The sequence below is a fragment of the Talpa occidentalis genome, unplaced genomic scaffold (genome assembly GCF_014898055.3).
Source record: "Talpa occidentalis isolate TD23 unplaced genomic scaffold, MPIMG_talOcc4v2.1 talOcc4.14, whole genome shotgun sequence".
Lineage (NCBI taxonomy): Eukaryota > Metazoa > Chordata > Mammalia > Eulipotyphla > Talpidae > Talpa > Talpa occidentalis.
The window spans coordinates 88,139,252-88,162,430 of NW_023601433.1; the positions used below are offsets into that span (position 1 = coordinate 88,139,252).

Below are 23,179 nucleotides of genomic sequence, written 5' to 3' on the forward strand. Positions count from 1 at the left end.
ACCCATTCTGTTCGTTCCTCCTCGAGGCCATCTGAGCCCACCAGGGCAGGTGAGTGACAGCATCAAGACAAAGAACCAAACAGCCATCACAGCCGAGTACCGATAGCAGTACCGGGTCCCGTTTCATGATGGGGAAACTGAGGTACAGGGGGCAGGTGACTCGGCCTGGGTCACGCCGCTAGTAAGTGGTGGTGAGCATGAGCCAGGCACCAGCTCCCGAGTCTGCCCGCCTCTCACGCTCCCTCTCCCCCAGCCCCATACGTGGCCGGGCCCCGTCTCCCCACCTGGGGTGAGGGGACACCTTCTCAGCCTTCTTGCTGTGCCTCCCCCCATCCGGTCCCACATTAGTCTCCCAGGTCTGTTTCTCCCTCACGATCCCCCAGCAGCCTTGCAAGCCAACCCACCCCCGATTTCAGAAAACCAGTGATTTACCTTATGGCAGTCCTGGAGCCCAATGCCGACACCCCAGCCACCTGGAGTCCAGCGCGTCACAAGCCTCTGCCTACACAGGCTACTTCCTCTCAGGTTACCCCAACCACCACCTCCAGGAAGCCATCCTGATTGCTCCAGTTTAGTTTATCACAGCGTCTGTGCCTTGTGATTCTGGCTTGTCCTAGTGCCTTGGGGCCCACCCTCCCTATCTGTGGGTATCAGCTCTTCAGGCTGGGGTGGCGGGGGTTGGGGAGGCAGGGGTACTCCTGACAGACAGAAATGAAAGGGTTAGATTCCAGGCCAGGGTCCGCCTGCCACCTTGACACCAGCCCCACCATCCTAATGAGGACCGCAAACCGCTGGAATCAGAGACACCTGGCTCCTTGTTGAGACAGATTCCCTAGAGAATTGTACTCACAGTCTTATTGCCGGGAGTCGGGGTAGGAGCCTGGGGAGCTTCATTCTAACCAGCTTCCCAATGCCCTGAGACTGTACCCTGTCTCGTTTGCCAGCAGCTGCCCTTCACTTTACAAAGCTGACTTCCTGTTGAATCTGAGCCTCCTGGTGTCAATTCAGGTCAACACAGTCCCAGGCGGGGGTAGGGCTCAGATTCAGCAGGCGGGAGTGAAAGCCAAGAGCTGTGTTCTGAGGTGTCTGATGTGGTTGGAGCTCTGGTAGTTCATGGTGTATTAGTAGAGACCAGAGAGAGATGGGAAGAGAAGATGAGTTTCTAGATGAGGTAAAGCCCTAGCTGGGTTTTGAAGCATGTGTAGGAGTTTTCCAGGGAGATGGCGGTAGGGAAACAGCACAGGCCTATGTTTTAAAGACAGAACAGTAGGGAAACAAACACAGTGGGATGACCCTTCAGGAGCTAAGGGCTGAACCCAGGTGGGTGCCATGGGCTCTCCCTCAGTCCTGCAAACACCCCCGTGTTGGGTCTGGACCATGGGCTATGTGGTGCTGTAGGGTAGGAAAAATGTCAGGCTTGTCTGCCCTCCCGCCATCAGGAGAGATGATGGATCCTGCGGTCCTGACTGCAGGCCTGATGGCGGCACCTGGAGCAGGGTGGGCCTAGGTAGATGGGATTCACCTGGGCTCAGACTGGGCTTTCAAGGGCGTCACGGGGACGCCAGCAGAAGCCGAAAGAGAAGGAGAGAAGCCGAGAGAAGCTGGGAGAAGAAGAGAAGCAGAGAAGGCCGGAGAGCCCAGCTAGAGTGAAGACTTGCTGGGGGCTGGGAGGCCTGCCAGCCTCCCGGCCCCCCAGCACCCCTGCTTGCCGTGTACCTGGTAAACCCAATAAAAGACCTGCAAAAGCCACTGAGGACTCTGACTCCTCCTTTACCCGGTCTGCTGGATCCTAGAAACCCTGCTCTTTGTCCAGTCCTGCCCCGACAATTGGCGTAAGTCGGCAGGATGATCCATGCAGACGGGCATGGAGCCTCCGAAGACCTGGAGGGACTGAGGAGTAACAGACTGTGTGTGCCTGTGACGGCGCTGGAGGCGCCATGGCGGCCCAGGAGATGGACAAGGTCGGGGAGCTGCGGGACGAGACCTTGCGTGAAGTAGACGCCCGAGAGGAGCAGCCAACGGCCCCTGAGGCAGCAAGAATCATCGGCGGAGAGAGGACCACGATTCGGAGCTCGCCGGTGCTGATGCAGGGAGAGGCCAACGGACTTGGACGGATGGACTCGGACTGACAATCCCGCCAGAAGGCGGAGGAACTTTGGCAAGTTAAGTTTTTGGGGACCCTGGGGGAGGACGCTATTGTTTGTACACCCAGGAGATGAGAATCTGGGGGTGCCAGTGGGCCTTGATGGCCAAAAGCAGCCTGTGTGTGCCCGGCAGCCAGGCGGGGGAGAAAAGCCAACTGAGAAGGCAAAAGCTGGCGCTGATGCTAAGTTGAGAAGCCCTGAGCGGCTGTGAAGCACCAAGTAAGCTGAGGAAGGCCAGGGAGTCTCGTGAAATCACCTGTGGGTGAGGCCCTGCTCGTTGTCGAGGGAGGGTGAGGAGCTGAGGAACCTGTCCTTGGGGGACGGGTGGGGAACGTGGCTTGGGGTGGAGCCCAAGCCGCATGTAGAGTTTGGATCCCCGACCCACGTGCTTGTGCAGTGGGTTGGCCTGAGTGCAGGGGCCTGCGAGTCGCACGGGTGGCTGTGAAGGCCGAGTGCTGGAGCGACTGCAGACAGAAACCCTGAGGGTTGGCGGTTACCCCCATGTAAAGGCAGGAATGGCCACTGAGCAGGTTTCCTGATCCCATGCAGGCCGGGTCAAGGAGGAGTCAGAGTCAGGGTTTTTGCAGGTCTTTTATTGGGGTTCACCAGGCATATGGCAGGCAGGGGTGCTGGGGGGCCGGGAGGCTGGCAGTCCTCCCAGCCCCCAGCAAATCCTCACTCTAGCTGGGCTCTCTGGCCTTCTCTGCTTCTGCTTCTGCTTCTTTGCTTCTCTTCGGCTTCTTTCTCAGCTTCTGCGGGCGTCCCCGTGACGCTGCCCTTAAAAGCCCAGTCTCAGCCCAGGTGAATCCCATCTACCTAGGCCCACCCCCTGCTCCAGGTGCCGCCATCAGGCCTGTGGTCAGGACAAGGATCCATCATCCATCCTGATGGCGGAAGGGCAGAAAAGCCTGACATTTTCTTTACCCTACACCCCAACAGAAGAGAATCGCCAGTCCCAGAGCGAGTGCATCCTGGGGGTGGATGCGGTGTGTGGCTTGTAGCCGAGACTACAGCCAGAGAAGGCCGGGAAGCCTGATGGCTCCTGGCATGTGACAAAGAAGTCGAGTGATTCTCCTCATTCTATGAGCGGTGCCTTTGGCAGCAGATGTGGTGGCTCATCCGCTGGTACCAATAATTGTCTTTTGCCACTAGCTTGGGGCCCTGCCTGGACTTATTTGTGTTCTGTTGTATTTTGTTGTTATATTGTGATGGATTTGCTTTTGCGGGCCATGGCTGCATTGTTTGTTTGCTAAGAAAATTGTATATATGAAGACTATATGGCAGAAAACCCTGAGGGGGTGGACTGTAGGGTAGGAAAAATGTCAGGCTTTTCTGCCCTCCCGCCATCAGGATGGATGATGGATCCTGCGGTCCTGACTGCAGGCCTGATGGCGGCACCTGGAGCAGGGTGTGGGCACAGGTAGATGGGATTCACCTGGGCTGACACTGGGCTTTTAAGGGCATCAAGGGGACGCCAGCAGAAGCCGAAAGAGAAGGAGAGAAGCCGAGAAGCTGAGAGAAGAGGGGAAGCAGAGAGAAGGCCGGAGAGCCCAGATAGAGTGAGGACTTGCTGGGGGCTGGGAGGTCTGCCAGCCTCCCGGCCCCCCAGCACCCCTGCCTGCCGTGTACCGGGTAAACCCCAACAAAAGACCTGCAAAAGCCACTGAGGGCTCTAACTCCTCCTTGACCCGGTCTGCTGGATCCTAGAAAACCTGCACCGTGTCCAGTCCTGCCCCTACAGGTGCCAATTCAGGCCACGGAGAAGGGGGCTGGCAGAGACGACCACGCATGCAGACTATAACTGTGTCCTCACCCCACCCTCTGACTGCAGCCGCATGAGGTGCCATGGGTCCTGGACTCTTGTGTGGCCCAGCATGTGTGGTCAAGCCCCAGTGGCCGGTGTGGCCAGCAGGACCTGACCCATCCTGGGGCTGGACTGCACCCTGGGTGGAGGGAGGCCCTGCCTAGCACATGACCCTTTGCCAGCCCAACACCGCCACCTGCCTTCTGGACGCAGTACTACAACCTGGGTGCCAGGCTGCGCCCCATGAGGGGGTGGGGGTTGGGGCAGTGAGCTTCCCGCCCCACAAATAAGGAGACAAGGCTCAGCGGGCACTCAAAGTGTCCCAAGACCACACAGACGGTCGCCTCCACACCCGGATGCCAGGAGCTCTCGTTTCCCCTTGTGGCACAGGCCAGAAGGGTTCAGTGAGGGTCAACTTGGGGGTGATTCAGGCTGCCAGGAAGGCTGAATGGAGTCCCCTCCTGATACAGGCCCCTCTCCCCACAACCAGGCCCTCATCCCTCCTGCCTGGGCGGGGCGGCAGGGGCCCCGGGCACTGGGCACCACCAGCTTTGCAAAGGTGCACACTGGGAGAGTGGGCAGGGGTGACTGGCTACCTCCAGTGGACCCTCCGCTAGCCCCAAATCCTGCAGGACTGGGGTCTGGGTGTCCGCTGTGGGGCAGGCACCCTGGGACTGACTGTCCTTGCGGCTGAGGCCCCATCAGAGCAGAGCCGGCTGTGGGAACACAGTGCCCTGGCAAGACGACGGCGCGCGAGCCACGGGCCAGGCTGTGCCTGTCTCTGGGCATCTGGCTGAGGGCTGAGGGGCAGGGCAGGGTAGACTCTAGCAAGATGGGACCCCTGGGATTAACATAACTGAGCAAAAAGAAGCCTTGATTTTTGGGGGCTCACCCTTCCAGCCCTGGACTGAGCCTCCCTAAAGTTCCAGAATCTTGGGAAGCCAGACCCCCCAGGAACAGCTGGGGAGGGGGCACCTTGGTGCGTGCACCCCTCCTGGCTGCCCGCTGTGTACATGGGCTGGAGGGCCAGCACCTCTGCAGAGGGAGTCAAGTGGGACACAGTTGGGGCCCCTCACCCCACAAAGCGGGACTGACCCTGGCTCTGCTAGGTGGAGGTCCTCTGACCTCTGCTTGGAGAAGGGGGTGGCCACAGAGGGCGGCCGCTCACTGCAGGGGGCCTCCAGGCTCGGGGGAAGGCAGTGCCACCTTCCGCAAGTAGGCAGTGGGCACCACCCAGGACCCCCAGGCCACACACCCCTCTGCTCCTCCCACACAGGCCGGGGGCCGCCACTACCATGCAGTAGGGCCCGGGGGCAGGACGGGCACAGGTGGGGGAGGCCCCCGAGCCGTTCCATCACAGGTGCCCAGCAGAGCAGGGGCAGACACAGGGCCTGGGTGTAGGCGGGCGTCCAGCGGGCAGGGTGCGTGGACAGCAGCCCGGGCTGAATGGGCAGAGCCTCTGCACTCTGGGGGGCCCAGAGCGAAGGGCAGGAGGGAGAGGGCTGGCGGGCCCCCCAGGAGCAGAGCAGATGTGTGTGGGGTAAGGCAGGCAGCATCCCCACGGGATCTGCTCCTAGAGGGACCCGTGGGTGCGGGCGCGTCTCCCACGAGGTCTCCTGTGGCGGCAGTTGCGATCTGCTCGCAGCTGCGGGAGCGCCTGCTCTCCCTCCCCGCGGCGGAGCAGCGGGCAGCTAAGAAGCGGCGGGCGGTGGCCATCAGGGACGTGCATGTGTGAAGACGCGACCAGCAGCTTGGTGTGGACACTTGGTACCTGCGTGGGCGGGACGGCTCCATGCCTGGCGGGGACACCCTCACCTTCGGGGACAAGTCTGAGGCGAGGGTGTTTCTGGCCCTCCAGGCTTACATTCCCACTGTCCCCCAAAGCTCCTGCCGCCCGCCCTCCCGGCTGCCCGGTCCCAGGTAGAGAAGACGCCTTGGTAACTTGAGTATAATTTGCTTTTTAATGAGAACAACATGTGAAAATGACAGAATGCCACCGCCGTGTGCAGACAGCGGCCACGGAATACCCATCAAGTTCATTCTGCCCAAGGGAGGGAGGAGGCCGCGGGGTGGGGGGGGGGGCTGGTCCAGGGCTGGAGCCGCGGCCCCGCCCCCTCAGGCCCGCGGACGATGGGGTCACCAGATGTTGGCCTGCACACGCCTCTCGAACGGTAAGCAGATATTGAAAGCACAGCAGCAATAATACTGGGTAAGTCTCTCCTTGCGTAAAACATCTGAATTAATTCATTGAAGGTATCAAAAATATACCCTGTAAACCAATACATCATTTACACCTGCCTTTCCTTCCCACCGCTGCAGCAACGATGTGTGAAGACAACAGTCCAGTTCCTCGGGGCATCCGCACGCCCCAGGCCACACCTGGCCCTTTAGCCCGCCCATCTGGCCTGACTTGGTTTCCAGCAGTCTCATGGGCTGGGGCAGCCCGTGGGGACCGGGAGGAGAGCGCTGGGGGCTGGACAGGGCCCGCGGCCATCTGTCCAGAGCGCTAAGCAGGAAGGGGGCAGAGGGACGGAGCAGGGGGCTGCTAGTTCAGTTTAGACTTTGGTTCCAAATGCATTAAGGGGGGAGGCAGTGGCATGGGAGGTGCATGGTCGTCCTGCTTCGGGTCCCTGTCCGCCCCGGCCTTGGGCGTGTGGCCGCCACACGCCCGCCGCGCCCCCTCCCCGGCCCCCTCCCCTCCCGAGCACCAGGTAAACATCCCCTGAGTAAGGTCACTGCACAGGGCCAGCCCGGGGCGGGAATCGTAGTTAAGGCTTTAGACAGGCAAGGATGCCAGCTCTGGATGGACGGACAGACGGGCACGCAGGCAGGCTCAGGGGCTCCTTCCTCGGCGGGGGGCGTCGGCAGCCAGCCCGCGCCCGGCCCGTCCGCTCCGGCTCCTCGCTGGGCCCCGACGCCGCCCCCACCCCGCGGGTCAGTCACTCGCTGTCGGAGAGCGTCTCGTACTGCGAGCACAGCAGTGGCTTGGGCTCCTCGTCCCAGGCGTGATGGGGGCCGGCGAGGGGCCCGCTGCCCGCGGGGAGGCCGGGCGGGGGTGGGGAGGCCATGACCCCAGCCTGCAGCCGCATGATCAGGGGGTTGTAGGGGAACGGCGTGGAACCTGCCGGAAAGACCGGGAGAGACGGCGCCCAGGAGGCCCCGTGAGCCGCGAGGCCCCCCGTCCCCCGCGCCCGGCCGCCCACTGCACCGGGGTTGGGGTGGGCCTCTGTCCGGCTGCTGCCCCAACCTGCTAGCTCCTGGAAGCTTCCTCAGAACTGCCGGCCTCTGTCCGCCTTCAACCCTAGGGTGTGCGCCCACCCACCCGGGCCAGGGGGCTGGGCGACCCGCTGCTCCTCTCCCGCCCGCCCTTCTGCAGCCCGGGGTCCCCGGGCCTCCTGCACCCACCGGTCTCCAGATCAGGTCCTGCCCACCGCCTCCTCTCCTCACTCCCAGGCCCCAGCTGCTCTGGTCAGGGCCAGAGGCAGGCGTCCCCAGACCACCCTCATCACGCTCTCCCCCTGCACCCCTGCCCGCCCAGAGGCCTCCTGGCTGCTTGCGAGCCGGGGCTCGGCTGGCCGGGACCCGAGTTGTCTTAGACCGGGCCTATCGGGCACTCTGCACAGAGTGGGCACTCGGGCTGCCGCCCGGCCCCGGCCCTGCCCGCCCACCTGCGGACGAGGGCCGGTCCTCCCACACGCGGCTGGTGAGTGGGGTGCGGCGGTTGCAGTCTCCCTCCGAGTGCACCGAGGAGACCGAGGGTGGCCGGTCTCCAGGCGCCAGGCCGGGGGCTGGGGACTTGGCTTTTCGGCTGCTGGGTCTGCCAGAGACTTTGGCCTTCCCGCCGCCACCTGCAGGGGACGCATGGAGGGACCACGCTGGAGCAGAGATGGCACTCCCCATGGGGTGGGGCGGGGCGAGGCCCTGGCTTCCTGTCTCCCGGCCCCATGCGGGGAAACAGCAGCTTGACCCCATGGGGAGCCCAGTGGGCGGGTCAGCTGGCCTGACTGGCCATTCGCCTGATCTGGGAGCCGATTCTCCGCCAGGGTGTGGGCTGACCCCCGAGCGCGAGGCCTCAGGCTTCTGGTTCGACCCTGACCCTTGCCCCAGGCCCTCGGGGGTCAGCAGAAGAGCCAGACGCCCAGGCCAGGCTGGGGCCTCAGGAGTCCAGCTGTTTCCTGAGGCCACAGGGTCCTCAGGGGCAAATGGGTGTGAGGTCACTCTGCTCCCCTACTCTGATGGGGCCAGCGGGCGGGCCTGGGGGCGGAGGGAGTCGGCCCCTCTGGTTTCCCTAAGTCCTCGTCTGAGCGTGGGGACGCCCCCGACAGACACGGTCTCTTCCACCAGGCCCAGGGCCACGCACGGGGGCCCCAGCGAGGCCGAGCCCTCTGGCCTGGCTACCGGGCCCAGCGGCCCCCGACCCACACAGAGCGGCCGGGCCAGGACCCTGGGGCCTGTGCCCAGGGGGAAGGCAGGGCAGGGCTGGGGCAGCAGTGTGAGCGGTTTTTAGAAAAGCAGCAGCTCCTTTGGGCTAGTGGGCAGGAGGCCGGCGACCTGGACACTCAGGGTGCCCGGCCAGCTTGGGGTGAGCCAACTGCAGGACGACATCAAACAGGCACAACGATAAAGTCACAAGCTCGGAAGCCAGAGGGGGCTGGTCAGAGGAACGCGGGGGCGGGGGGGAGGGGGGAGGATTAATGACACCGGGTGGGGGACAGACGGGAGGTCTGCAGACCTGGCGAGGTGAGTGCGTGTTCGCTCCGTCCGTCAGCAGCGGTTATGGGCATAGCAGCGGGCAGGCTGGCACCGGCACTCAGAGGGTTAAAAGCATTGGCGCTGAGCGGGTGCTCCTCCCACTGGTCATATTTACCCATGAGCGCCTTTCTAATTATGGCCTCCAGCCCCATGTTGGTGCTGGCATGCTCCTGCACCGCCTGGCTCCTACAGGTCATAAGGCCTGGGAGAGAGAGACAGACACACAGGGGCCGGGAGGGGCCGGGACACGGGAGGGGAGGGACGCAGGGGGAGGGGGAGAGAGAAATACACGGTGAGCACATTTCCGCAAGCGAGTGTTCCCTGTTTCCCTAGCCCCCCCCTCGCTTCTCCTGCAGGGAAGCCAGAGGAGCAGGGGGGGTCCCTCCACGGGGCCCCAGAGGTGGGGGTGGGGCGCTGACATGTGCCCCAGTCTCGGTGCTGCTCTGCCCTGTGGGCGATCAGAGACCCCTCTGTCCCCCTAAACCCCGCTGGGGTTGTTTGTATTTTAAATACCCAGTGGTCTGAGAAAGGGGTGGGGGAGGGACGTGAGGGAGCCAGAGGTCACCTGTTTGGGGAAGGGGCTGCTGGGAAACTAGGTCAGGGCCTGGGGGAGGGGCGCCCGGGGGTCCCCAGGGGGGCGGGCTGGGGAAGATCTGGGGAGGGAGGAGGTGACCACCCACGGCCCACCCCCAACCGAACCTGGCCCCCCGCCCAGCTGGGGCTGACTCCCTGCGCCCCCCGAGCCGCGAGGAGAGAGAGGAGCAGAAACAGACGGGGAGGGGTGGTAGCCATGCAGTTACGGTGCGTGCGGGGCAGGGCAGCGCTGGACACAGTGGACGGCCACCCGGCCCGGCCCCCACCCCCGCCACCGGGGGCCGCTCAACAACACCCAGTGGACCTGCCAGACACCCCTGCGCACCCCAGAGCCCGCTGCCCGCCAGGCCTCGGCCCTGCTGCCCGGCCCACCCGGGGCTTCGCCCACCGCGGGGCGGGGCTGTCCCGGGCAGCTCTGAAGCCAGACTTGGCTCCAGCTCGCGGCCTGCGCCCGGGCAACAGGGTCATGAAGGCCAAACTCCCGCAGGGCACGGAGGCGCGGCCCTCACGGCGCGTCACGCTTCTGCAGCCACTGTGCCACCCCTCGGGGTTCTCTCCTGCTTCTCATCTCACACTCCCTGCAGCCAAGCACGGCCTCCCCACCGCTCTTGCTGTGTCTTGGCCACGCTTCATCAACGCTTAAAAAAAATGCCGTGGAAGCCAAGGAAAAGCAAAATTCTGTACTGGGGGGGGCACGTCCGCACGCTAAGCAAGCACCGGGTGCCACTGAGCCCCACCCAGGCTGTGGGCCCACACCAGGGCGGGAGCTGGGCCTCTCCGTTGTAAAGCCAAGTCTGGAAGGGCAGCGGCAGAGACCGGGGGTCTGGGAAGCGGTTCTGGGGACTAAACTGCTTCTGCAAAGTCGAACGCAACCGACATGTTGTAGCACAAATCTCCTGTGGACGCCTGCCCGAGGCTGAGCACCTGTGTGCACCTGTGTGTCCAGTCTATACTGAGATTTGGAAGATTCTGGAAACACTCATTCTAACCACCTTGTGGTTTCCACCAAATGTCTCCTCTGCATGGCCTGAGTGCTTAGCGAGGCTGCTGGTCTCTGTTCTCTGGGCAGACAGATGTGCCCTACTCAGAACCCCCAGCTGCAGACCCTGATGCCTCCCAAGAAAATCCTGCTCTCTTCTGCTCACCCTGTTCTCAGGGCTCAAAGCCCAGGCCCCGGGCAGGTCAGCACCTCTGCCCTGCTCCCCCTGCACCCCTGCTCCCCCACCCAACGAAGCACAAAGAGAGGCAGCACTGTCGCAGCCCAGGCTCCTTGGCCGCCAGGCACGGCCCCCACAGAGGCGAACCCCCATCTGCACTGGGCTCTGTCCTTCACGCCAGACTCAAGGAAACTTCCCCCCGTGCACCCCCGTTCCTTGCAGAGAGGCAGCAGGCGGTGTGGCCCTGCCGGAGACAGGGCTCCAGCCGCAGGGCCCCCGAGCGCACAGCCTGCCGTGGCTGAGCTCAAGGACGCACGGGCAGTTCGGCGCCGTCTCTGCCACACGTCTGCACGTGCTCTGGCAAGAAAGCAGCTTCCCGGCGCATCTCTTCAAGCAAAACTGATGTTCTGTCCATTAAGCTGCCCACATGGGCCCCAAGAAAAGCTGTCCAAGCCCGTCACACGCGCGCGGCTCCCGAGAGCGGCCCACGGCGAGGAGGCTCCCGGAAGGGCACGAGCATGTCTGCCACTGTGCTGAGCACACCGGGGCCTTGGGGCCGCTCCAGATAGACTCCTTGGGGCCTGGCCCCCGCAGGTTTTGTTCAGAGGGGCACACGGAACCGGGCCCCCGGTGCCACGACATCGGTAGGGGGGCAGTGGTGGTGGGGCGGGGGTTACCTGCTCCGGTGATGGCCGGCATGTTGAAGATCTCCGTCCCGGGCTGGCCGATATCTGGAGGAGCGGGTGGACGAGGGGTGAGACTCATGGGTCCTGGGAAACCATCTGTACCCACCTGCCCGCTCTGGACTGCACCAGGTATGGCTGGGGCTGCCGGCCTGGCCGGTGACATGGTGGTAAGCCTGCTTGAGCCCCACAAGGGGAGACGCCTCTGCCCCGGCCCCTTTGGTAAACGAGGCTCCCTGAGGCCAGGGACGGTGGCCAATTCTCAGTTCATCTCACCCCTAAGCCTTCCCTTGGGACTGCTCCGGGCCAGGCACCATGCTAAGGGCCTGGGGTCAGAGCCAGGATTTACACCTGTGCCCACAGCCCAGTCACAGCACATGAACAGGGGCGTGCAAAGGTCTGATCCCCGCCTCCTGGAGGAGCTCAGGCACCCTTGTGCCAGGCATCCTTCTAGCTGCCATACTCGGTGCCAGGGAGCATCTGCAGGAGAGACCTCAGGGGCCCTTGGGTATGAGGCAAAGGTGCATGGGGGTCCAGCCAGCTCTGGTCAGTGCCTCTCTGCTGCTGTGCCCTCCCCAGCCCCCGCAGGCCTTACTGTATTCCGGCTCGTTGCGGTTGTGGGTGTTCAGCTTCTTGTTGATCTCCTGTTTCTTGGACTTGACCATGGCAGAGTTGCTCTCTGTCAGCTTGCTGAAGAAGGCCGGCGGCTGGCTGGTGTTGCCTGGGGATTTGGAGCCCATCCTGCTGCAAGACCCGGTGCCCCGGGGTCAGTTCAGGGTCTGTTCGCTGGGCCCTGAGCGGCCATGTCTCTGACGAGGTGCGCTCACCCCCTGTACTGCCTTAGGAACTCGGAACCCAGGGCCTCCCCTGGTGGCGCAGGTAGTTGAGCGCCGTGCTGTGAGGCTGTCTGCAGCCTCTGCAGCGCCGGTTCGATCCCGGCCGGCCGGCCAGCGAGGGTCCCACATGGCGCGGCAGACCTCTCCTGTCTCCCCGCTGCTCCCCTCAGCAGTGGATTTCAGTCCATCTGCCTGTTCTGTTCCCCGCTCTGTCTCTGGTGAATCCTCTCACCCTCCCGTGCATCTGGCCTGTACCCGGGTTCTTGCATAAATAAATAAATCTTTAAAAAAAAAAAAACTCGGAACCCAGCCCCCTCACCCCATGCCCACCTCCTCCACCTCCCAGGCACCATATCGTGTGGCTCACTTGTCCTGGACCTTGGGGATCTCTGGAGGCCCCGGGCGCCCTAGTGGGCCCCTCAGGCCGCCTGCTCCAGCCACAGGCTGGAAAGGGCCTGGGCACCCGCGTAGGCTCAGCCAGCGCCCCTCCCCAGGGCCGGCGGCCTGGCTTGTTACTCTGTCTCCACGCCCTCCCGAGCCCCATGTGACCAGCACACTTAGCCTGTCTCACTTATGTCCTCGGCAAGCGCTGGCCACAGGGGCCTGGTCTGAGCTAAGGGACCCGAGCCCAAGGCTACCAAAGACCCCCGAAGTTGTGACACCTGCCTAGCAGGTCTGCGCACCCAGCTGCACAGTGAGGGCATGAGGTCATGGATGGGCCAGGAGCTGAGCCCCAAGTCCCGGGTGCCCCGGGGGTACCTGGGCTCCGCCGGCTCCCCATCCCGGTACAGCAGTGGGTACATAGCACTCCGGGGGTGTCCGGGCTCAGCCAGGCCCTCGGGCGGGGACACTGGCTCGATCCCATCCTCACTGCTCCCCAGGGCTGACGTCTTGCTTGGCTCTGGAGACCTGGGTGGAGAGAGGCCCCCGGGGTGCTCAGTGCTCAGAGCGCCCCCTCCCCAGAGGCACAGACGCAATCCTCTCCAGGCCCCTCCAAGCTCGGCCTCACGCTAAACCAGCTCAGCGTGCTTTCTCTGAGGAGTCTGGCACTAAAGATTGCAGGTGTTCTGAGCCACCTGTGGTCTCTGGTGTACACTCTTGAGTCTTCCCCCTGCAACCGCCTAAAAACAAAACTACCTTCAGCCCATGACTGTGGGAAAACGGGCAGTGGAGGTAGTTTGCAGACCCCTGCTGTACCCCAAAGCAAGCACCTCACTGCCACCCCAAAGATATCCTGCTACCCCCACCTGGCACAGCTCCTGTCCCCCCAGAGTTGGGGCTGAGGGCGTCCCCACTGGCGGCCCAGCCACCAACCAGCTCCACCCTCCCTGGCCATGCCCCCGGGACTGTGTGAGAACCCGGGCGACCACGTGTCTGGAACCCTGAGGGGGACCCACGTGTCCGCTGTTATTTGTCAGCTCCGTGGCTGGGGCACCCCCGGTCCCCGGCTGCCCCGGGGCAGTAGCGCCGGCCGGGCCTGGCCCTCCCCAGTGCTCACCTCTTGCCCCCTTCGCTGTGGGGGGAGCCACGGGCCGGGGCGCCGTGGTCCGGGGGTGGGAGGTAGAGGTCGCCAGGCGGGCGGCGGAGGTCCAGCACGGGGCAGCTGGCCCCGGGGAAGGAGTAGAGCGGGGCGGAGAGGGGTGTGTTGAGCTGCTGCGGGTGGTGCCGCGTGTAGTCCTGCGTGATGACCTCCTGCAGCCGGGGCGGAGGAGAGGCCAGTCAGGCCTGGGCGAGGGATGGGCCGAGTGTGGGGCCGAGTCCTGGCTTGGGGCTCCAGGGCCCGCCCACAGGAGACAGGAAGGGGGGCAGGGCGGGGCCAAGTCTCAGACTGGGGACCCCAAGGTCGAGCACCGAGGCCCCGTCAGGTGGGCAGGGGTGGCCTCGGCTTCTGAGCCTGAGGTCTGGGGATCCCTGGGGCTTCCTCACCAGCCCTGCGTCCCCACCCACCCGATCGCCCCTGCCGGAGCGGCTGTGCGCCGCAGCCTCTGCCCTCCCTCAGCCGGGCTCCCGGGTGAACAGCGCTGGGAGGGGTCGGAGGGGTAGTTACACTGATGTGCTGTGCCAGGGTGACCACCCGCTGGTGACCTTTGACCCCCGGGGCGGCCTGCAGCAGTGGGCTGGACGAGGGCTGGCTCTCGGGCAGCGGCCGCAGGTGGGGCAGGTGTGCGGCCTCGCCGCCGAGCTTCCCGGGGCCTGCGGGCAGAGCGGAGCCGGTCAGCGGCAGGAGGGCCGAGGCGGCCACTGCGGGGCTGGGCTCCGGGGTGGAGTCTGGGCTGGCTGCCCGCTCAGCGCCTCGCGTGCCCGTCTGGGGGGGGCTGTGGTGGACGGGCCCTACCTGACTGCTTGTGCCGCAGCTCGCCTTCCAGGTGGCTCTTGTCAAGCTCCTCGAGGTGCTTGGGGAGGCCCTTGTCGTGGCTGGGCGAGGTCACGGGGCTGACGGGCTCCACCCCGTCGGGGCTGTAGCTGCCGCCGTGGAACCCTACAGTGGGCAGGCAGGTCAGGGGTGGGCGAGGGGGCCAGGCCCGCCCTCCAGCCACCCCCCACGCTGGCTGGGTCCCTAGGGCCGTAGGGGGGATTTGGACTCGTAAAGAGATGGGGGGGCGAGCAGGGGGCCGCTGGCAGGCCAGGGGCAGGTGCGCATGGACACGGGAGAGGGCTTCCGTGGAGGGAGACGGGAGGCCGAGAGATGGAGAACTGCAGAGACCAGACACGCAGGCAGAGGCCGTGAGAGGGAGAGACAGACACAGGGGAGAGGGACGGAGCCGCTCTGGAGGCCGCGGGCTGGGAGAGAGGAAACGCAGGTGGCGCGGGGCGGGCGGCCGTGCTGGGGAAAGGAGCGAGGCCGGGAGGTAGGGAGAACATCCGTGACCCTTGCCCGGGTCCGCCGCCACGGCCCCGTCCGGCAAAGAGGCGCCGGCCCGGGCCGGGGGTCTGGGCGAGCGGGGCGTGGGGCGGGGCGCCTCCCGCTCCCTCACCGTTCGGCGGGGCGACCCCGCGCTCCCCCGCCCCGGCTGCCTGAGCCTCCGGGGTTCGGCCTGAGCCCCGTGCCCGCTCCCTGCTGCCCCGACCAAGGCGCCAAGGGGAGGATGGGAGGCGCGGCTGAAGTCGAAATCACAGATCCATTCATCAAAGGAAAAAAAAAAAGCGAAAATCCAAAAAAAGGAAAAAAAAAACACCACGATAGAACGATGCGCAAACGAGGGGGCCCGGCGGGCGGGCGGAGCTGCAGGCATCGCCAGGACGTGCAACGGACACGGGTTGGAAACCAAAATGCCGAAACCAACAAAAAATGGGGGCAAAAGAAAAAGCAGCGCTCTGGAGCTATCTGGAGGCCGCGGCGGGCGGCGCCCGGGGGTCTTACCGTCGCGAGCGGAGTCGGCGGCCAGCGGACCTCCTTCTCGCGGCCCTTTATCGTGAGCAATTTGACGCATGATAATCGCGTCTATGAAGGTGGCCGCTGTCAGGGTGGTCTTACCCAGAGAACGGAGTTCCAGTTCCTGGATGGAAAAGGGTTTACTTTGAGTCTTTTCCCGGTGCGGGTCCGCGGCCGAGGCGGGGGGCGCCGGCGGGTCCGGGCTGGCGTGGTGGGGTGCGAGGCTCTTCGCCGGGGCGCGGGCGATGGCCGAGTGGCCCGGGCCGGGCGGCGCCAGGGGCCGGGGCTCGGCGGCCTTGCCGGGGGAGGAGGCGGGCTCCAGCGCCGGGCGCGCGGGGGGCTTGGTGAGGAAGGCGTGGCCGGCGTCCGCCCGCAGCCGCTCGGGCCGGGCGACCCGCGGGGCCTCCTTGGACAGCAGGACGGGCTCCGCGAGCGCGGGGTAGACCCCGTCCAGGGCGCCGCCCAGCGGGCAGTGGGCAGCGGGCGGGAATGTGGCGGCCGGGCGGACAGGCGAGGAGGCGGACGTGGACCTGGGAGGAGAGACGGGCATCAGGCGGTGCGGGAGCCACGCGGGGGCCCAGAGGCCCGGTCAGGTCACAGCCTCGCTCGACTCCCTGGAGAGTCCCCTTGAAATCCTGTCCACAGCCCCCGCTGCTCCAGAAGCAACGGCCCTCGGAGCAGGCCAGCCCGGCGCAGCACCTCACCTGCCCCGCCACTCACGCTCGCACTCAAGGCAACAGCCTAGGACTCTTAACTGAGCACCTACTATGTGTCAAGCACTGCTCTAGACAGGAGGTGGTGGTGGGGAGACGCAGAGAGCAAAGCGTGGCCACTATGGGGCAGCGGTAGTCGGGGTGAAAAGACAGCAGCGGGGCACTGAAGCTGGGTGATGGGGCCTGTAGGGTCTGTCTCGGGAGCTGGCATGGGAGTGCGGCCAGCTGAGGACACAGGAGGAAACGAATGAGCCATGTGAAGAGCTGAACAGCCAGGGCACAGGCCCCGAGGGTGGGCCAGGCTGGGGGCAGAGAACAGTTGAAGAGGGAGGGGACACAGGAGAGGGCAGCAGGCCCAACCACCCACCTGGCACTAGAGACCAAAGGACTCCGTCCCTCCAGGGCTCCTGCCTGGAGAGCACTCCCTCCCCCAGCAGGGCTGCTCTCGAGGGTCACATGCCCCTTCCTCCAGGGAGCCTTCCCTGACTACCGCCTGGTCTAGACCCACAAGCCCTGGATGGCAGGCCTTGCATCAGCCACCACTGTACCCCCCATGCCCAGTGCCGGAGGGAGCCCCACAGCGGGCTGCCGGCTGAAGGAACGTACAGGTATCACCGTTGACCTTCTCAGGTGAGTGCAATTATGTCCTTTGCAGATGAGGAAACTGAGGCTTGGCTGTATGCTGGCCTCATGTTGCCCCCAGGGGCCTCCCTGCCAACCCCAGCGTTTCACGAGGAAGTGGCCCTTTCACGAGCCTTGGCCCAGGGGCCCGCCTCAGCTGCCACGGGAAAGGGCTCCATCTTCCCAACCCGGTTTCTGACCGGCTGTGTAGGCCCAGAGAAACCAGCAACCACGCTCTGAGCAGCTGGGTGCTTCTGCCACGAATCAGGGGGCAAAACCAATGCTTCTAGGGAACAGTGAATCATTTTTTGTACTTGGCATCATGGGGGGAGGTTGTGACTTAAAGCAGCAAGGGAGGGGGCGTGCCCGTACGCATGGAGACAGCTGCCTGCAAACATGTCCTGGGTGGGAGGGGCCCAGCTGAGCAGCTCTGCCCACAGCCCCTGGGGCGGTCACCAGAGGGACCCGGGCCCAGGTGGGAGTGAGTGGACTCCGGGGTCACGCCTGTGCCATTTCTTCCACCGTAGGGAGCCTCTGCATTCTGTCTAGACACCAGCTCCCCGTAGGAGGGTAAGTCTCTCCCATGGCTCTCTGCCTCTCCTCTCCGACTGTATCCCTGCACCCAACAACCTCCCCCTACTCGCCCATGCACCCCCTAGTCGCTCGTCCATCCACCCAAGTCATCATCACCCAAGTCATCTGCACCCACCAACCCATCCACGATCCATAGCCCACCCAACCCATCATCCACCCACCCACCTACACACCCAACTCACCCATCACCCCCACTCCATCACCAACCCTGCTATCCTCCCAGTGCCCCAGCTGCCCATCCACCTGTCTAGTCACGCCCTTCCGTCCTGGTCCTCATCCACCCACCCGAGCCAGTCATCCGTCTGCCCACCCATCACCTGCCCCGTCCACGTGCTCACCTGTCCCTCATCACCGACCCATTCAGAACCAGTCATCACCCACCCATTCAGCCCTTCACCCACCCAGCTGCCCATCCGCTCGCCTGCGCCTGTCTACGTACCCACCTGCCTACCCATCCCCCCACCTGCCAGCCACCTACACTCTCGCGCCCCCGCCCCCGCCCCGCCCACCCATCAGGCACTCCCTCTGCTCTCCACTGTCCTCCCACGCGCCGACCTGCTCACCTCTCAGGGCGTCACCTAACCAGTGTGCACCGCCCCCCACCCGCCCCCTCCCTTGTGCCAACCTGGCCCACCTCAGGACCGTGGGCGTGCTGGGCTCCACGGAGGTGATGATGCCCTTCATGCCCGTGTTGTGCAGCACACTGGGTCTCTGCTGGATGGCATCCTGGGTCCGGGGGGAGATGGGCGAGTGCTGGTGGGAGTGGGAGGCGGGGCGGCTGCTGCCTCCCCCGCCGCTGCTCTGCTCCGTACCTGGGGATGGCCGCGGGTCAGGGGCGGCCTCGGAGCCCACCCAGACCGCGCCTCGGGCGGGGCCTGATCCCTACCAGGTCTCCAGATGGGCGCGTGCTCCACCGTGGTGGCGGACGAGAGGATGGACTTCTCGCGTTCCCGCTCCCGGTCCCGCTCCCGGTCCCGCTCCCTCTCCGAGGACGACGTGGCAGTCGGCTTTGTCAAGTGGGTGGGGCCTCCTGGAAACCGAAACACTGAGTGAGACTCAGCCCAGGGGCCAGCAAGAGCCTGGACCTGCCCTCCGGGGTGGAACAGAGAGCAAGGTGTCTGCCTGAGAACACCTGGCGACCTGCCCGGGGCCAGTCCTGCCCAGGAGGAGGCTGCAGGGGTCACCTGGGGAGAGCGGGGAGCTGCTGAGTCTGCCGAAGTGCTGGGGTGCGGTGGGGAGGTAGGCGAGGCGGTCCATGGCAGTGGCTGGTGTGCCTGGTGTTGGCGGCACCAGCACAGGCAGGTGTGGCACTTGGGACAGGTCAATGATGCCTGGGGGAGGGCAGAGTCAGGTGTTAGCTGCGGGGGGGGGGGGGGGCAGGCCGCCTGAAGGTGGAGCGGTGCTGCGCTCCGGAGAGGCTGCTCGGGGCAGCCGTGCCATCCAAGCCCCGTGTGGGGCCTCTCTCAGGGCGCGCCCCTCCCCACCACGGCCCTCCCTGGCGGAGGTTGTTCCCTGCAGCTGGCACCCCTGGCTCACCCGGCAGCGGGCTCTCGACTCTGCCAGCCTCAGACCCTGCGCTCGGTCCTACACTCGAGTTAGCGGCTGTGGCTGTGGCTTTCCTGGCTGGCTCCTAACAAGGACTCGGTCCTCCCAGGACAGAGGCTGCCGTCAGCCACACGCAGAGCCCCCAGGCGCGCAGTGCCACACCCCCTTCGCCTCAGAGCCCAGGCCCTGCACACCCGGAGCCTTCACCGCCCGTCGGCCCACGCCCCTGCCCGAGGAGCCCCTCCAGCGCCCCGCGTGCCCGCAGGGTCTCTGCCGCCACCCACCTCGCGGGCCGGCGGCGTAGTTGAGTGCCAGCGAGGACTCTCGGGGGGACAGGCCCCGCAGCACGTCGGCGCGCTGGGCCATGGCGGCCGCCGCGTTGTGGTGCATCTGCTGCGAGGTGATGTAGTCGTTGATGATGGTCTGGCGGTTCTCCAGCGCGGCCGTGTCGGGGTAGCCACGGATGAGGTACGGCGGGTACAGGTGCGAGTAGGTGGGGCTGGGTGCCAGGTGCCGGGGTAGGTAATAGGCGGCGGCTGTGAGGGGAGGGCTGGGTCAGGCAGGCCCCCCAAAACACCCCCCAAAACAGAACCAAGGCCTAGAAGAAAATACTTGTCCCTGCAAACCCACGGGGGAGGGGCTCATGGATAACGCCCTGTGGATGGAGCCCTCCCCGCATGGGTGCCCAAAATGGGCCACTGAAACCCCGAGGTGCCACAGCCTTCCCCATAGGTGTCTTGGCCTTGCTCCACGCAGTTGCCAGGTGAAGATGGGAGTGTACAGGCGAGTTCCCCCAGAGGAGGAAAGCCCGGGAACGGCCCAGCCAGCACATCCCTCGGGCCTCACAAGAAATCCCACTCCGGGGCCTCCCTGGTGGCTCAAGGGTTAAGACACAACCTATGAGCTTCTGCAGCCTCTGCAGCATGAGTTCCATCCCCCCACCCCGGCCAGGGAGCTACCCACAGGGCGCAGCAGACCTCTCCTGTCTCCCCGCTGCTCCCCTCAGCAGTGGATTTCAGTGGACCCACCTGTTCTGCTCCCCACTCTGTCTCTGGTGAGTCCTTTCACCCCCCACACCTCTGGCCTGTACCCCAGCTCTTGTATGCATAAATAAATAAATCTTTAAAAAAAAAAGGAACCCCACTCCAGCCTCAGCTGGGCACGTGAATGGCCGGGCAGGGGTGCCCCACTTCTAGGCCCCGTGGGAGCCCCAGGAGACTCTGGGTGGGCCCAGAGGAGCCCTGGCTGGGTGCTGTGGGCATTGCTGGGTCCCAGAGGATCACCTGCGTCCAGAGGGATCCCACGGGGTATGGCGGGGTCAAAGGCCAGTGGGATGTGGCTGCGGTACAGGTCCACGCCGCTCACACCCCGAAGCAGGTGCTCATAGGGGGAGATGGGGTGCGGGTGGTGCTCGGGCACGGCGCTGTGCGGGGACTTGGCTATCTCGCGCGGCGTGGACGTCAACTTCCGGTCCTGGGACGCCTTGCTGGACGAGAGGCTGCCTGTGGGGACGGTGAGGGTCCTCAGTGCCGCAGCTGGCCAGTCCCAGCAGGGCTACCCGGCTGGTGCCTGGGAGGCCAAGGGCTGTGGGCCCCGGGCAGGCCCCCCAGTCACCACCCGCCAGTGCACCTTTCCCTTCACTGCCGGCATCCACTCGCTGATGCGGCTCATCGCGTCCTCCAAACACACCCAGCCTTGCACACGCCCCCTTGGTCTGCCACCCATCCCAGGCTCCCCTGCCCCCCACTTGCCAAAGCCCATTCTAAGAGCTGAGGCTGCCACCAGCTGAGACGGAGCCCCGGACCTCAGGGAATGACACTGATGCGGGGGCAGACGGCCGCCGGGCTTCGTGTCAGGATCCCGGGGTGACAGGGGCTCTGGGGTAGGGGGTGGGACATGACACGTGGGGGGTTGCAGAAAGCCTCCCCAGGACGGGAGGTTTGGGCAGAGACCCGAAGAGGAAGAGGCCAATGCCAAAGGCCTGGAGGCGGCGGTGTTTCGGGAGCACAGCCCGGGGCAAGGTGCCGGCGAGGAGCCAGGGTGTGCAGGGCAGGCCTGTGGACTGAGCGGGCGGAGGGGGTGCTTGGAGACGCGGTGAGGGGGAGGCCAGGAGAGGGTGAGGGCAGGAGACGGCGACACAGGGCACAGACTTGTCCGGAGTTTTCCGGCTGCAGCCTGGCAAGCGGGTTGCAGCAGGACAGGAGGTATCGGGCAGTGGGGGAGGGGGCGGTCTGGGGTGCGGAGATGGAACACGCTCCCAGGGCATTTTGGAGGCAGGAGGATTAGCAACCTGACGGCCGCTCAGCCCAGGCCCAGCCCCCCCGCCCCCACCCCCTGGCCCACGCACCCTCCTGCAGGCGCGGTGTGGGCTCCCGCGTGGTCACGGGCGAGCCGCGGGGCAGGTGGCCGGTGAAGGGGGCCCCGTGGTCCTCATAGGTCAGGGGGCTCTGCCGCGGCTTGCCCAGCTCAGGCACGATGACTGGGGCCCCCCGGGTGATGGAGCCCCCCGAGCTGCTGACGGCCCCTGGCCGGCCCTTCAGGGTCTCCTCGTAGCAGGCGCGTTCCAGGGCCCGGGCGTCGGCCATCACGTCCAGCGGGTGCACGGGCGGGAAGGTGCGCCCGGGGCTGCCGATGATGGACCGCACGTCGTGCTTCTTAGAGCCGGCGGAGGAGGCCCCCGTGTCGTACTTGAGAGGGGTGCCCTGGGGAGAGGGGGCGCAAGCACCAGTACGTCACCTCCCCCGAGCTCCCACTTCCTTGCACACGACATGCACAGCTCTTCCTCCCGGCAGGCCCAGGCGCTGCTGAGCCAAAGACGACACGCTTGTCACCGCCCGCCCACCCCGGGCGGGCAGCTGGGCGGCCCCGGAGCCACCGGGTCGGCGGCAGAAGTCACAGAAAGGTCAGAGGTCAGCCATTTCGGAAGCAAGCAGTGGACCCTCTGTTGGCCCCGGGGCTTGCTGGAGAGGCTCAACACTCCCAAAACCTCCCTCCCTCTGGCCTGGGACCCTCGGCGGCCCACTGACGGCAAGCCAGGAACTTCAGCAGCAAAGTCTAGTGCCAGCCTAAGCGCCGAGGCTTCAGGGTCGGGGTCTGAGCAGGAAGGGCAGCTGAAGAGATGCGGGAGGGTCGCAGAGGTGCCCCCTGCCACCGCCCGGGAGAAGGCCCCACTCCGCAGGCTCGGGGGTCACTGGATACAGTGGGGCCAGGTATTTGTGAATCAGCATTTTGTATGAACTCAGCAGAGCCCTAATTACTTTCATAAAAATGGGAAATGCCCTAACTTTAAAAAAGAACATTCTGGAACGGGTGTGGCATCTCTCTTGGGCCCAGAGACCCTTGCAGATGGCCCATAATTGCCTGGAGGCTGAGAGCCAACCTCCCGCATCCAATGCTCCCTCCTCCTTCCTGCTGGTGTCCTGGTCGCCTGCTGAAACCCCCCCCACCTCAGACACGCCCCCGGGCAGGCCCCATGCTCCTGGTCCAGCCTGTGCACTGGGGTGGTTTTGGACCCCACAATCGGAGCTGATCTTCTGCCACGGGCAGGTCTTGTGGGGTGTACTCTGCCGATGGGTGGTGGGACACGAGGGAGCAAAGACGCTCAGGCTTGGGGACATCTGGATTTGAGAGTCACATGCCACTGACTTGCTGTGTGACCCCAGGCCAATTGCTTGACCTCTCTGAACCTAAGTAACTCACCAATAAAATGGGGGCACTAGGGGAACTGTGTGTGAGCCCTGCTGTGAGGGCAAAGCCAAGTGGGGGCCCGGGGCTCGGGCTGCTCCTGGCCTGGAAGAAGGGGTCAAGCACACTGCCACCCAGCACCGCTCCCTGTGCAGGAGCCTCGGCAAGCGGCTCCCCCTCTGGCCCTCACTTTCCTTGCCTGAGAATGGGAGCGACGGGCACGAACCCCACAAAGCTGCGAGCACACCGAAGGGGATCTGGCACAGAAGCCAGGACAGGCACGGCCTAGGTCCAGCTACCAGCGGCCATGTGAGCCGGCTCAGTCCCTCCCGCCGGCCGTGCGGTACCTGCGTGATGGAGCCTTCCTTGAGCGGCCGCGGGGCCAGGGGCAGCTCGGGCGTGCGCCGGAGCTCCTCGCGCGGGATCTCGTGGATGGAGCGGCCGGCCTCCTTCACCGTGGCCACCAGGCCCTCGTGCGCCGGCTTCAGCTTCAGGGGCCCCAGGGCCTCCAAGGGCCGGGTCTTGTAGGCCTCGGCCAGGTCCCGCGGGGGTGGCGGGGGCGGCGGGGGCGTGCCCTCCCGCTTCAGGAGCTTGGCCTCCCGGCGCAGGTAGTCCTCCTGGGCCTCCACGTAGGACCTGGGGATCCCTGGGGAGCACAGGGCTCGGCTCGCACACCTGC

General features: G+C 65.3%; 1 protein-coding gene across 11 annotated transcripts in view; it reads right to left on the minus strand.

Annotated features, from left to right (window-relative positions):
• Positions 1-5,892: 5,892 nt before the first annotated feature.
• NCOR2 (nuclear receptor corepressor 2) overlaps positions 5,893-23,179 on the minus strand; it is a 159,875-nt gene continuing 142,588 nt past the window's right edge. For 8 of the 11 annotated variants that reach the window (XM_054695417.1, XM_054695419.1, XM_054695425.1 and 5 more), the window contains 17 exons: positions 22,848-23,146; positions 21,164-21,518; positions 20,100-20,318; positions 19,101-19,352; positions 18,456-18,602; positions 18,158-18,301; positions 17,897-18,083; positions 15,446-15,873; positions 14,306-14,449; positions 14,018-14,163; positions 13,469-13,662; positions 12,730-12,879; positions 11,730-11,878; positions 11,129-11,182; positions 8,681-8,902; positions 7,617-7,796; positions 5,893-7,069 (listed from right to left, as the gene is read on the minus strand). In XM_054695417.1, the coding sequence (XP_054551392.1) occupies positions 6,888-7,069; positions 7,617-7,796; positions 8,681-8,902; positions 11,129-11,182; positions 11,730-11,878; positions 12,730-12,879; positions 13,469-13,662; positions 14,018-14,163; positions 14,306-14,449; positions 15,446-15,873; positions 17,897-18,083; positions 18,158-18,301; positions 18,456-18,602; positions 19,101-19,352; positions 20,100-20,318; positions 21,164-21,518; positions 22,848-23,146 (3,452 nt within the window). In that variant the 3' untranslated portion in view covers positions 5,893-6,887. The remainder of the gene's footprint in view (positions 7,070-7,616; positions 7,797-8,680; positions 8,903-11,128; positions 11,183-11,729; positions 11,879-12,729; positions 12,880-13,468; positions 13,663-14,017; positions 14,164-14,305; positions 14,450-15,445; positions 15,874-17,896; positions 18,084-18,157; positions 18,302-18,455; positions 18,603-19,100; positions 19,353-20,099; positions 20,319-21,163; positions 21,519-22,847; positions 23,147-23,179) is intronic. The other 3 variants (XM_054695424.1, XM_054695427.1, XM_054695428.1) reach the window with 3 other exon arrangements.